General features: G+C 39.6%; 1 protein-coding gene across 1 annotated transcript; it reads left to right on the forward strand.

Annotated features, from left to right (window-relative positions):
• Nucleotides 1-669: 669 nt before the first annotated feature.
• On the forward strand, nucleotides 670-12,251 carry LOC116330825 (solute carrier family 26 member 6-like). The gene is made up of 19 exons (XM_031753271.2): nucleotides 670-2,339; nucleotides 3,119-3,258; nucleotides 3,513-3,623; nucleotides 3,750-3,922; nucleotides 4,038-4,202; nucleotides 4,996-5,148; nucleotides 5,336-5,418; nucleotides 5,804-5,951; nucleotides 7,450-7,563; nucleotides 7,981-8,058; nucleotides 8,176-8,271; nucleotides 8,377-8,483; nucleotides 8,598-8,667; nucleotides 9,779-9,871; nucleotides 10,044-10,154; nucleotides 10,246-10,554; nucleotides 10,639-10,693; nucleotides 10,913-11,043; nucleotides 11,168-12,251. The coding sequence occupies exons 1-19, from the start codon at nucleotides 2,200-2,202 to the stop codon at nucleotides 11,192-11,194; spliced, it is 2,304 nt and encodes a 767-aa protein (XP_031609131.1). The 5' UTR covers nucleotides 670-2,199; the 3' UTR covers nucleotides 11,195-12,251.
• Nucleotides 12,252-12,373: the final 122 nt, after the last annotated feature.

The following is a 12,373-nucleotide window of genomic DNA, read 5'->3' on the forward strand; positions in this document are numbered from 1 at the left end:
CATTCGATGGAAATATTTGGGGGGGTTTCTGTGTTGGTAGGCACAAATCCAACTTAAAGAACGGCACCAAATCTAAATGTGGACGGGTACATTTAGCGTTAATATAAAAAAGGTTTTAGCAGTGGTTGTGTAAATGGTTTTGAATTAATGGAGAATCCTGTCACAGTTCATGCGAGTTATCCTTTGAGCTGCTTGGTCATCAAAATGTTCCAATTTTAACTTCACACGTTTACATGTGTGTGACAGGAATCAAGGTTAATATGTACAGGCATCTGTCCCGGTACATGGAACACTCATCTATTGCTGTTAGTTATTTGAGTAAAAAGAAAAAATTAAATAAATAAATAAAATAAGGGAGAAAGAAAAAGGAAATTTCCTCCTGGGAGTAAGCTGCTCCCATAAGCAGAGCCTGTGGGCCTGTGACAATGACTGCTTGGTCAGCTGCTACTTGGTCACACAAAAACGTGAAGAGGCTTCAGTGACAAAATAAACATATAGGTTCATGCAAGCAGAAAGAAATGCAAACTGGCACCTGATGAAATGAAACTTTTAATGTTCAGACAAAAAACGGAGAACAGAGAAGCAGACGGAGAATCCATCACTACAATTAACTAAAAAATGAAACAAAAGCTGAGCTTCACAGGCTCATTGTCTACTGATATGGCTGTTTTGTCTTGTACACCACCCTCACTGTCATCCTCAGTATCAACATCATAAAAACATAAATGTATGAGGAAAGCGTTTAAGATGTAAACCAGTTAACACACAAAATCATAAACATAATCTGACTACAGTTATGTGTCCTGCCAAGTGCAGTTCATTGACATGTTGTTCGAGGTACATTCTAAGAAAAAGAGAAGAAGAAACAATTGATAAAGATTGATGAAATCCTCTTGTAAATATTAACTTATTTGCCAAAGGTAACAGAGACTATGCTGCTTTTTAAAATATACTTACCTTTTTCAGCGTGGGCAAAATATAAATCCTTCATTTACTGCTATGCTACGCTGACTGTGTTATCCTTCTTCATCTGTTCACACAGTGTGAAGAGCCCAATCAATAGCTGAAGACATTTTGACAAAGAACCTTTTAAATGTTAACTAGCTCAGCTTTAAACGTTGCATAGATGTCAGCAGTGTGACTGTTTAATTTGTTGTATAAGGCCAAACGGTTCAAGGCTAAATGGCTTTAAATTCTTGATGTTTAAGTGGCTGTACAGAAAAGCATACATAGGTCATGTGTATAGAAACAAATCCCCCCTCCCCAAAATATTTTGCATTAATCAGTCTTTTCCAGCTCTTGTTCTGCTCTGATTTTCAGTATCTCTAGCAAAAACAACAGCTTTCTATGCTATACCTTTAGAAACATTTGAAACATGGCATGTGTGTCAAAGTTATCTTATATGTTAACAGGCGCTCGGGATATGCAGGATCACTTGGTCACATTTAGGACATGAGGAAGTCGCCTGATTTTACTGGTCTGTCAGATTCAAAGAAGCATATCAGACAACGCAAGAAGCATCTGGCACTGCGTTTCTGCTGACAATGAAAATGATGTTATTTTATCTCTTTACTGAAGCTCAACAGCAATAAAGATAATAGATAAACAACAAAGAATAAAGATAATAAAGATTTTTCGTTGAACAGTGACAATAAAAGGCTTTTCTATTCTTTAAGCTGTTTTATGCAGATTACTTGGAAGCAGATTATGAGTGATGGGTTCAGAAGAGAATGGAACAGACCAAACTAGAAACATCCTTTATTGTTAAACACTGAGGATATCCACTTTACCAAGGAAAGTAGTGTTTTTTGTTTTTGTTTTTAAAAAAGAGTCTCTATTAATGCACATGCATTACATTATAAAACACATGTTCAACACATTCTTCAGTTGCAATTTTCGCCTGTTTTCTGATATCAAAATTTAGCCTTTCAAGTTATTTTTAGCAAATTAATCAACATAAGCTAACACACATGCATGTTCACATAGACACACATCACATCAGACATGTGCAGGTGTGCAGTCAGGGACATGTGAGGAGGTGGCTCCTCTCTTATAAGGATGGGAAAGGAACAGTCACTCCCACAGACACATTGTTACAGAAGACTTCAGGGGGGTTCGCTCTCATTACACAGAGGTGACACCAGTAACTATCTGCACTACTCAAGAGGAGCCTAAAAAATCCCAACTGTAGAGAAGGACATGGAGGAGAAGGGCTCGCAATCTCTGGAGTATTTTGTGAAGAGGGAGGTTCTGGATGAGTTATGCCTGGATGAAGTGGCTCAAAAAGGGACTTGGTCCACTAAACCAACACTGGGCGATCGGGTGAAAGATTCCCTAAGGTAAAAAATAAATAAATAAATAAAAAAAAAAGGAAGGAGGAGTTAAATCAAAAGAAAATAATAAAAAATAGGAAAAAAAAGTTTGTTTTTGAATCCTAATGCAATCGTTATCAGTGCTATAACTTGTCACTGAACAAGTGATTAATGAAGCGAGTTAAAGAGCTAAGAATGAGTTTGCACATTTAGACACAAGTTTACTTTGTCTGGTTGGTAAACTGTTTTGTTATCTCAAAGCAAAGTTCATCATTTTTTAAAAAATTCCCTGGTTAACCTTTATAACAGCTTGTGATACAGCACATCATATCTGACCATAAAAGTGATACTGATGAATCACAAAAGCAATTATTGCCTGTTCAATTACATGAATTCATAACACTTCAGCATGGCAGAGGAGGTCGAGACTTACTCTGTTTACCTACAAATTTCTTTGGGATTAAAAACAATCAAATAATAATGCAGGAAAAAGGCATTTGTTTATTTATTTTGGGGTTTTTTTTGTAAAATATTAGTTATTACTCAATGGTAGTGTACCACGTTTCTGCCCTTATCCACAGTCACTTAATTTTTTACAGCCCCAACTGATAAAAGATGTAACAGGTGGTACAGTTCACAAGATATGTTGTCAGTCTTTCTGAATGTTTAGATGTATAGACATAAAAATGTATATAGATAGTCATTATATACTTAAGCTTAAAAACTACAAGCAAAGTCATTTAGAAAAAAATAGAGACTCTGACCGTTAATATCCAAACTGTGTCTTTCTGGAATGACTCTTGCAGATGTTCGGTGCCCAGGCTGAAACACATACTTCTAACCTGGATCCCTGTTCTCAGCTGGTTGCCTCGTTACTCCATCAGAGAAAATGCCTTAGGAGACCTGATTTCTGGCTGCAGTGTCGGCATCATGCATCTGCCGCAGGGTTTGTATGTGTGAATGTGTGCACTGGAGGGAGGTCACTGTTTAGCCACACGCCTTATCAAACGTTTTTTGGCAACAGGTTATTTAGCTACAAATGTTTGCATTAGAAACAGCTACCTTATCCAAATCTGAATTCTCCCATCTCTCTCTAATCAGTAAACAGAAAAGGAAATGTCTATCAATCTTTTAAGAAACCAAAATGTGTCTGAAGTACTTTAAGATGACACCATACTCTCTGTCTTCTTCTTTAAAAAGGCATGGCATATGCTCTTCTGGCTTCCTTGAGACCAGTGTATGGCCTTTACACCTCCCTCTTCCCTGTGCTGGTCTACTTCATCTTTGGTACATCCAGACACATTTCTATAGGTGAGTAATGTGGAAAATGTGTGTTTCCCAGTTCAAAAAAGCTTTAATATCGTTGATAATCTGATTCTTCCACGTCTCTATGAATTAATATGTGTGTGTATACATTGCTGTGTTTTGTATGCTCAGGCACATTTGCTGTGATCAGCATCATGGTCGGGAGTGTGACAGAAAGGCTGGCTCCTGACAGTAACTTTATTGTGAATGGCACTAATGGGACGGAAACTGTGGACATCGATACACGCGATGCTTACAGAGTACAGGTCGCATGTGCCCTCACAGTCTTGGCGGGACTCTTTCAGGTGTGTGTCTGTTTTGTGTGTCAGACGTACAGCTTTAAGTGAAGTGATGAGCAAACCTGTCAGGGGCACATTTCACCTCCTTTGCTTCGCTGACTTTGCCATTTCCCGTCCTAAGATCCTGTTGGGTGTGGTGAGGTTTGGCTTCGTGGTCACCTACCTCTCTGAGCCCCTCATCCGCGGCTACACCACAGGATCGGCGTGCCATGTGTGCGTCTCCCAGCTCAAGTACCTGTTTGGAGTCTCACCGTCTCGCTTCACTGGCCCTCTCTCCCTCGTTTACGTGAGTGTGTTAATCATTATCTATCCAATTCACACTTAAGTACACTAACATTTTAAATTGCTTTCACTATTTATTTACTTTTCGTGCTGCTTTTAACTTTACGACAAGATTAAATATTAAAAAATGAATTTTGCACTGTTAAAAATTTATATTGTTAACTGTAATTTAATTACTGCGCTGCGACTAATTACAACAGTTAAATGATGCTTGCACCTATATAAATGGATGAGCAATTCCTATTACCTTTCTAAATAAATATAAAGTGTGTGTGTGTGTGTGTGTGTGTGTGTGTGTGTGTGTGTGTGTGTGTGTAATATAAAGTACTGTATGAACATGGCTTTTAGAGTAAAAGCTTTGCTTGCCCAGTAATGCTTGAAATATACCAGTCCAATTACAGTCACCAGTATGTTTCCAGTAGCTGAAGCTGATCTCACTGAAGCTATGCAGGGAATTACAGGAGCTCACATACTGGACATTATTACACACATATTAGATTAGATGAAGTTGTAATTTTATCTGCTGTAATGAGACAATATTGAACATGGACACACACTTCGAGGAACTCAGATCAAGCAGCACACACGCTAAGTGCTGTACGTAAAGGACTCGGAGTGTCAACTTAATGTAAAGTTTCACTTGCAAAAAGTTTGTTTTGTCAGTGTATTTACACATATTGCAGACACTTATTACCAATTATTTATGGTCTACATGTGCCATGTCAAAAAATATATATATATAACCAATAGACCTTTCATTGGTTGTATTGCTTTACTTGTTTTTTTTCTCTCCACAGACTGTGTTGGAGATTTGCAGCCTGCTGCCGCAGACTCAGGTGCCAGAGCTGGTGGTCAGCCTGGTGGCACTCGCTGTTCTCATTGTGGTCAAAGAAATCAATGACTGCTACCGACAGAAGCTGCCGCTGCCTATTCCAATAGAGCTCATAGTTGTGAGTCTTCCTTTTGGTTTTTCTTTCATCCTTTCTCTGCCAGTAAAACAGCAGGTGTATTGATATAAGCACCCAGCAGGGGGCGTCTTGACCACACTAGACCAGGGGAATGCTGTAGTTGCATGAAAGGGGCTGTTGATACTGAAGTGGCTTTTTTTCTTTTTTTTTGCATCTTTTTAATCAACAGGTCATAGCAGCAACAGTCATTACACACTTCTGTGACCTTCCTAGTAAATACAACATTGATGTGGTTGGAGAAATTCCCAGTGGGTAAGCTCATCTCTGTGTGGAAATAAAGTGCTGGACTTGGTGAGGTGAACCCAGGACACAAAGATTCCCCTCTTTTCGTATCTGCCAGAAATGCAGAGCTTGTTGATAAGACTGTCACACAATCTGCAAAGAAGCGTGTGTGTAACAGTGTCTCCCGAAGGCTCCTGTTATGGAAAAAGCCAGGTTTCCCCACGGAAGCCATAAAACAGCGCAGAGTAAACACCAGCCATAATAGGAGATTAATGTGATACACATATAGAACGGCTGCTGGTCTTTAAAGGGGGATTCATAAAATTTATTTTGACGTGTTTCTAAATTATTAAACAGATTCATGTGTGTGTCGCTGATAAATAGTTAAACAGGTCATGTTTTTCTTCTGCTCCAGGCTCAAGGCCCCTAGTGCTCCAGATACCACTTTTTTCTCAAGCGTTATAGGAGATGCTTTTGCTGTGGCCATTGTGGGCTTTGCCATCAACATTTCTCTGGGCAAAACATTTGGCCTCAAATATGGCTACAAGGTGGACAGCAACCAGGTGAGGAAAGCACACATGCACTGTGGCACGTACAAACAGTACAAGCAGTCCTTTGACTCTCTCATAACAAGGAGGAGTAAAACTTTGGCCTAAAATTAGACTTTAGTCTGTAGTCTGCCTGTTCCTGCCACATTAGTGGAAAAAATGACTCAGGTTGTCACTGATTGAGCTTTGGGCTGACTGCATAGACTTCTTCAGGTGCTTAGTTCATTTAAATAAATGTACTTAAGCTAATGCATTAGAAAAGTAGTGTCAAACATAAGGCCCAGGGGCCAGATTCAGCCTGGCAAAGACTCCAATCTGGCCCACTGGACAGCTTTACAAAATGTGATGGAGGGCATATATTTGGACCTTTTAAATGTATTTTCATAAATTTATAGCGACTTCCCCAAGGCTATTCAGACTACATCAAAGTAATTAAGAAACAAAGAAACAATTATATGAAGGAAAAGTTCCTGTGTGTTCTGTATCTGCTACGCTGGTAGAAAGGGGAGTTTCACTAGTTTGGCCCATTTAGGATCAAAGTGAGCTGGATTTGGGTCCAGATGTCAAAGGATTTTTGATATCCGTGCATTAGAATAAATAACCAAAGCATTATAATCTTACATCTCAGGTTTAGATTGTAGCCTCAGACAGTGTGAGCTTCAACAAAATACTTTACTTTTCTAAAGCTTAAAAGAGAGAAAGAGAGAGAGAGACAATGGACTGTTTTCCCACTACACTATTCATACAGTGTATTTTTATTTATTCACTTAGTTCTAACTAGTAGTGCAATTTTGGGAAATGGCTTTCTCTTATTTCTTCAGTACCCTCCAGAGTTATTTTATGCTTCACTGGTGTCTGGATCAGCCAAATAATAATAACAGACTATAATTGGATCAGTCAGTTACATGATTAAATATTAAAATAAAATGATAAATTGTGTGAAACAAGCAGGAAGAAATGAGTTACAAGTTCTACAGGAGCATCACTTTCCATTTTTTGCTTGTTCTTTGTAACCTGATTAATAATTCCCCATGCAAACTCATGTCCTGGAACTGAACTGCACTGTTTCTGCTTTGCTGGTAAATCAGGTTATGTAATCGGTTCATTGGAGAAATGATTGAGGTTTGGCTAAATTAGATGCATGCAAAAAAAAAAAAAAGAACCTGGATGTTTTATTTTAAATGCCAAAACAAACATAGAGGTGTGTTACAAATCACTGTGTTGTTTGCACACTTTGACACACATGCAGAGCTATTTAACTGGGATCAGAGGCGATGCGGGTCAATGCTCTAAGGGCGAGACTGCTAAAACATTCATGCCCAAGACGTTTTTTTGCAATCAGGAATCTTAAATACTGCGACCACATCTCTCAGCGTGGCAGTGACGTGCTGGCCTGGTCATAAAATTAAGGAGGAGTGCACTGATGTCATTGACCCAAAAGTTACGTTGACACCAAGTCACAGTAATACCATTAACCAAAGCGTTGCGTCTTGTCTGCCGTTTGTCTTTGCAGGAGCTCGTCGCTGTGGGTCTCAGTAACACCATTGGTGGATTTTTTCACTGTTACTGTGTGACTTCCTCATTGTCACGGAGCCTCGTCCAGGAGAGCACAGGGGGCAAGACACAAGTAAAAACAACTACTTCTGTGATCAAACAGCACAAACTGCAACTGTGCAAACGATTCAGGCACTAAAATAAGAAAAAAGGACGAGGACGTTTTGAAGAGCAGTTTTTTAAAAATTGGTCTTCAAATATAAAGAAAAAAATCCGTATTTGATGTGACAAGCATAAGATTTTAAATACATCCATTCAAACTGTTAAATACAGAAGTGTGGACGGTATGTCATTAGACCCTCGGGTCATGGATTGAGCGTCATCTGCCTTCATAATGATCTTACATTGAAGGATAAAAAGGAAAACTTCTGGACTGGCTGAAGCGTTTGCACAGATATATACAACTAATTACACCTGATTCTTATGTTCATCTTGAGACCATTAATTGTGTGTGTGTGTGTGTGTGTGTGTGTGTGTGTGTGTTTGGAAGGTTGCGGGGGTGATTTCCTCCATCATTGTGCTGATCACAGTTTTGAAAATAGGTCCTCTCTTTGAAGATCTCCCCAAGGTAACACTCTCCTTCCTGAGCCATTTCTTGCTAATGATCGCCATCCCCCTGGCAGTTTCAGAGCCGGTGAGGTTATCAGTATGTGTGATTTCATTCGTTTCTTTGTTTGCTCCTCAGGCCGTCTTATCCACAATCGTGTTTGTGAATTTGAAAGGAATGTTTAAGCAGTTCATGGACGTCCCTTTGCTGTGGAAGACCAACAAGGTTGACTTGGTAAGACTTAATCCTCTTTAACAGGCACCCTGCTCAGCTGAATACTGTGTGACCTTTGTGGCACCGTGGATCTCGTTAACATTTCGTGTTCATCCCGCCCTCTAGCTGGTGTGGCTCGTAACATTCATAAGCACCGTCGTGCTCAACTTGGACATGGGCCTGGCTGTCGCTATTGCATTTTCCATGCTTACTTTCATCTTCAGAACACAACTGTAACTACACAACTCTAAGTATTCATTAGTGATGTCTATGCAATCATGATGAGGTACTTAAATAAGATACAGGGAAATTGTTGATGTAATTTTGACATTTTTAATGCCTTTCAGACCACGCTACTCAATCTTGGGCAACTTACCAGGCACTGAACTTTATCTGGACACAGACACCTACAAGGAGGTAAGAACACTATTCAGGATCATATTTATCCACATAAAGTTAAAGTGCAAGCTGACTTAAATTCTAATAATAACAATAAAACATATTACTTGAGGAATAACCATGCATATAGAGCTAGATTTTCAAAAATCTGGGCTTTAGAATTCTGCGCTTGACCAGGTGTCATTCAGCCATTTCCTCAAAGTCACTTTGTATTGTTGCTGAATGTTTACCCATTGTGAAATCTAGATATCAGTGAGAGAGAGAGAGAGAACTGTTTGACAGGTGCAGAGTGAAACTAACATCAACTTTAAGGGAAGCGACTGAAAGGCTACTAGTGGAAATGAAAGACACCACTAGACTGACGCATGAACGTGTGAAACAGTGCCTAACAAGTTTATTGGACCACCACCCAATGTTTATGCCATAAAGCAACAGCATGGGTAAAATCTTTTTTATATTTTTGTGATCCAAGCTGTTTAATGAAAAACATATTTTTAATGCTAAAATATAATTAGTGTTGTTATCCATGAATTTTCAAATTCACTGTTTAACCAAAAAAGCAGCAAAAATAGTCCAGCGCGTTGTGATTTTTTTGATTAAGATGCCAAATTGCAGCTACTTACTTGCATCCTCCGACATGTTAGTGTTGAATGTTGTGCTTGGTAAACTTTTAGTTTAAAACAAGCTTTTGACAAATTTCTGAAATATTTTCATTTTCTTGTTTTTATGACAGGTGGTCAAACAGGTTTGTTAAGCGCTTCTCTATTAAAGGGTTTCCTAAACAAAAAAATAAGAGTAAACTTTGGCATATCCCATTAAAAATTCAGACTTTTTCCTAAATGTCTTCCTCCTGGAGCTGTGATTGCAATTTCACAGAGTTGCAGACTTTTAGTTTTAACTAAATTAGGTTGTTCCCTTTCCATTTACACCCATTGCAGTGAGGTGGCAAATGCGCAACTACCTTCTCTAGATGCTAATTTGTTTCGATTTACCCTGGTAGTGGAGCACTGTGAGTAAGGGTACATCTACTTACAATCATTAAGTGGTAGACGAGCTAAGGCAAAAACTGCAAATGAGATAAGAGCAGGGTGTGAGTTTCTGAAACCTTCTAATGTGTGATTTCATGCAGGTGAAAGAGATTCCAGGAATTAAAATCTTCCGTTCATCTGCAACTATCTACTACACAAATGCCGAGATGTTCTTGGACACCCTGCAGGAGAAGGTATGTGGACGCCTGTTCACTAATCTGTGCTGTGTGTGTGTGTGTGTGTGTGCATATGTGTTAAATCTGCCTCTGCTGTCTACAGCACCCTTAATTGCTTTCACTATCTCTCTCATTCTTCTCACTTTCTCTTCTCTTTCTGTTTTAATGCGATGCTTGGCTCTTGTTGCAGAGTGGAATCGAGATTGGGAAGCTGCTATCAGCAAAGAAGAAACGAGATGCAAAGCAGAAGCGTAAACAAGAGAAAGAGAAAAAGAAAACCAAGAAGGAGGCAAAAAAACAAGTAAGAGATCCTAAATTAAGGTTTTGTAAATTCTTCCAAAATATCATTAAGTCACAATCTTTAGTCACTAAGTTGCAAATTCTCTTTGAAGGAGTCCCAGATGAACATAGAAAACATCTCTGAAAGAACAAAAGGAGAGAGAAACGGGACTAGTGTGGCCTTCAGCATGACAGAAACAGCTACAGATGGCCTTCATAAAGGCCAAGTGAACTTGGCTTACCAACCAGACATAACCATGTCAGATTCAGACTCAGATGCAGGTTATGACCACATCACAGAGTTTTCTGGGCACGGCGATGAAGCGAAAGAACAGGCCTGCGATTCGGGCACACACAGCATCATCTTGGACATTTCCACAACCAGCTTTGTGGACACAGTCACTGTGAAGACACTGAAAAATGTATATGTGTGCCTGCTGAGATGTAACTTTTTTCTAAAGGATGTAAAAGAGAAAACTAAAGTGAGAATTGTCCTTTTCTCCCAGATTTTCAGGGACTTTGGACAAGTTGATTTGGACATCTGCTTAGCAGGCTGCCAAGGTAAAGGACACATCGGACAAAAACAGAGACAGGGGGTTCGCCTTAATGCTGAATTAAAGCACTGAAGCTTTACATAATGAATGCGTCAAGGTCATAGCCTCGGTGGAGCCCCGCTACGCCCTGTCAGATGACAATGACACATGAATATTTATTTAGATGACCACAATATGCTCTCTCATTGTCATGCATATTTCTCTCCATTTATGTGTGGTAAAACAGCTTGTGTCGTGGAACAGCTGGAAGCGGCGGATTTCTTTTCAGCATCCATCCCAAAGACCCGGCTGTTTATCACCGTCCACGATGCGGTGCTTTATATTCTCAAGAAACGGGGGAAGGCGGATTTTGTGCTTGTGGGTCACCATGAATATTCATCACACTTTTGACTTCTCCATTTAATTATCACTTGCCATTGCAGAAATACATTCTTTGAGATATTTTCACACATTAAGCTCTGGATCTTCCCATTTCTTTCAGGATGTGTCCCGCAACACCCAGATGTGACCAGCAGGGGTCAGATTCACTCAAATTTAGCCATCTTCCTCCTCCTCTTTTCAGGGTGCTTTCTGTTTCATCACTCACCATCGTCTCCTCCCCTTTCAGTAAAGGGAGAATGCACCACCTTGACATGGCGCCCAGTTGCCATGGAAACATAGGGAGCGGTTGCTGTGGCAACAGGCTTTTTATCATATCCTCTAATGAGATAGACAGCAAGACGTCACTGCAGCTCTCTCACACTGTGGTGCATGCAAGGGACAGGGAAGGGGCGGGGGTTTAGTGGGAGAGTGTAACAGCGGGCTAATAGGAGTCTGTATTTATAGCCAGTGTGAGAGAGCAGAGTGTGAGAAAGAAAGGTTGACCCCAGAGGGACACTCATATGTGAGGCGTGCGTCTACCAGTTTATATTTTTAAAAGACAACAAAAGCCAAAAGTCTCCCACGCATAATCAATAAAATCTAAACAGTGTTACTGTTTGGCTGTGCCCCCCCCCCCACCTCCTAAGCCTTAATTCTTACAGTACCCCTTCCCAAAGCCCGCAGTAATGAGCTGAATGGCATGCAGTGTAATCGCTGATACATTTTAGAGTAACAAAATGTGTGTCTATTTATAGTCATTATTTACATGTGTGGTTCCTCTGACATCTTGAGCTCCCTTCTATTTTTGGGCTTGGGTGTCATCTGCTATTGCTCCTATCAGAAGCTAAACAGTGCGCCTGTTTAGAAGCTAAACGAGAATATGATTTGCTGTCTGTGTACTGATAACTGCCTGCTTTTTTTCCCTCATCTTTTACCTTTTAACTTTCAAAAATCCATCAAGGGACTTTATTTGGTAGTGCACAAATGTTAAGACAGCGTACAATGTGTATTTATGTGTAAACTTTAAAACAGATATGTTTAAGATGACTCTTAATGAGGTGCTAACAAAATAAATGATGAGCCTGCAGGAACACTGATAAAAGGTCTATGAGCTATTTTTTTACTACTTGGATGTTAACCAGGGGTAAGTGTTCAGGACTGCAGTAAACCTGTTTCTACTTATATTCACTGATTTGAACTTTAATTTCGAGCTTTAAAAAGTTGAAAACAGTCAACTGTTGAACGTCTATGGAGTTTGTTTTTGTTTTGATACACAAGTAAAGTTATAAAATATTTAATGTCTGCTCCAGAATGCTTTCTGTACATA

The sequence above is a fragment of the Oreochromis aureus genome, linkage group 20, assembly GCF_013358895.1.
Source record: "Oreochromis aureus strain Israel breed Guangdong linkage group 20, ZZ_aureus, whole genome shotgun sequence".
Classification (NCBI taxonomy): domain Eukaryota; kingdom Metazoa; phylum Chordata; class Actinopteri; order Cichliformes; family Cichlidae; genus Oreochromis; species Oreochromis aureus.

Bases quoted from the DNA above. Each gene is read 5' to 3' on its own strand.
- LOC116330825 (XM_031753271.2), top strand. From the start codon at position 2,200: ATGGAGGAGAAGGGCTCGCAATCTCTGGAGTATTTTGTGAAGAGGGAG. The intron at 3,624-3,749 runs GTGAGTAATGTG...TTGTATGCTCAG, and splicing joins ATCCAGACACATTTCTATAG to GCACATTTGCTGTGATCAGC. The intron at 8,059-8,175 runs GTAACACTCTCC...TTTGCTCCTCAG, and splicing joins TCTTTGAAGATCTCCCCAAG to GCCGTCTTATCCACAATCGT.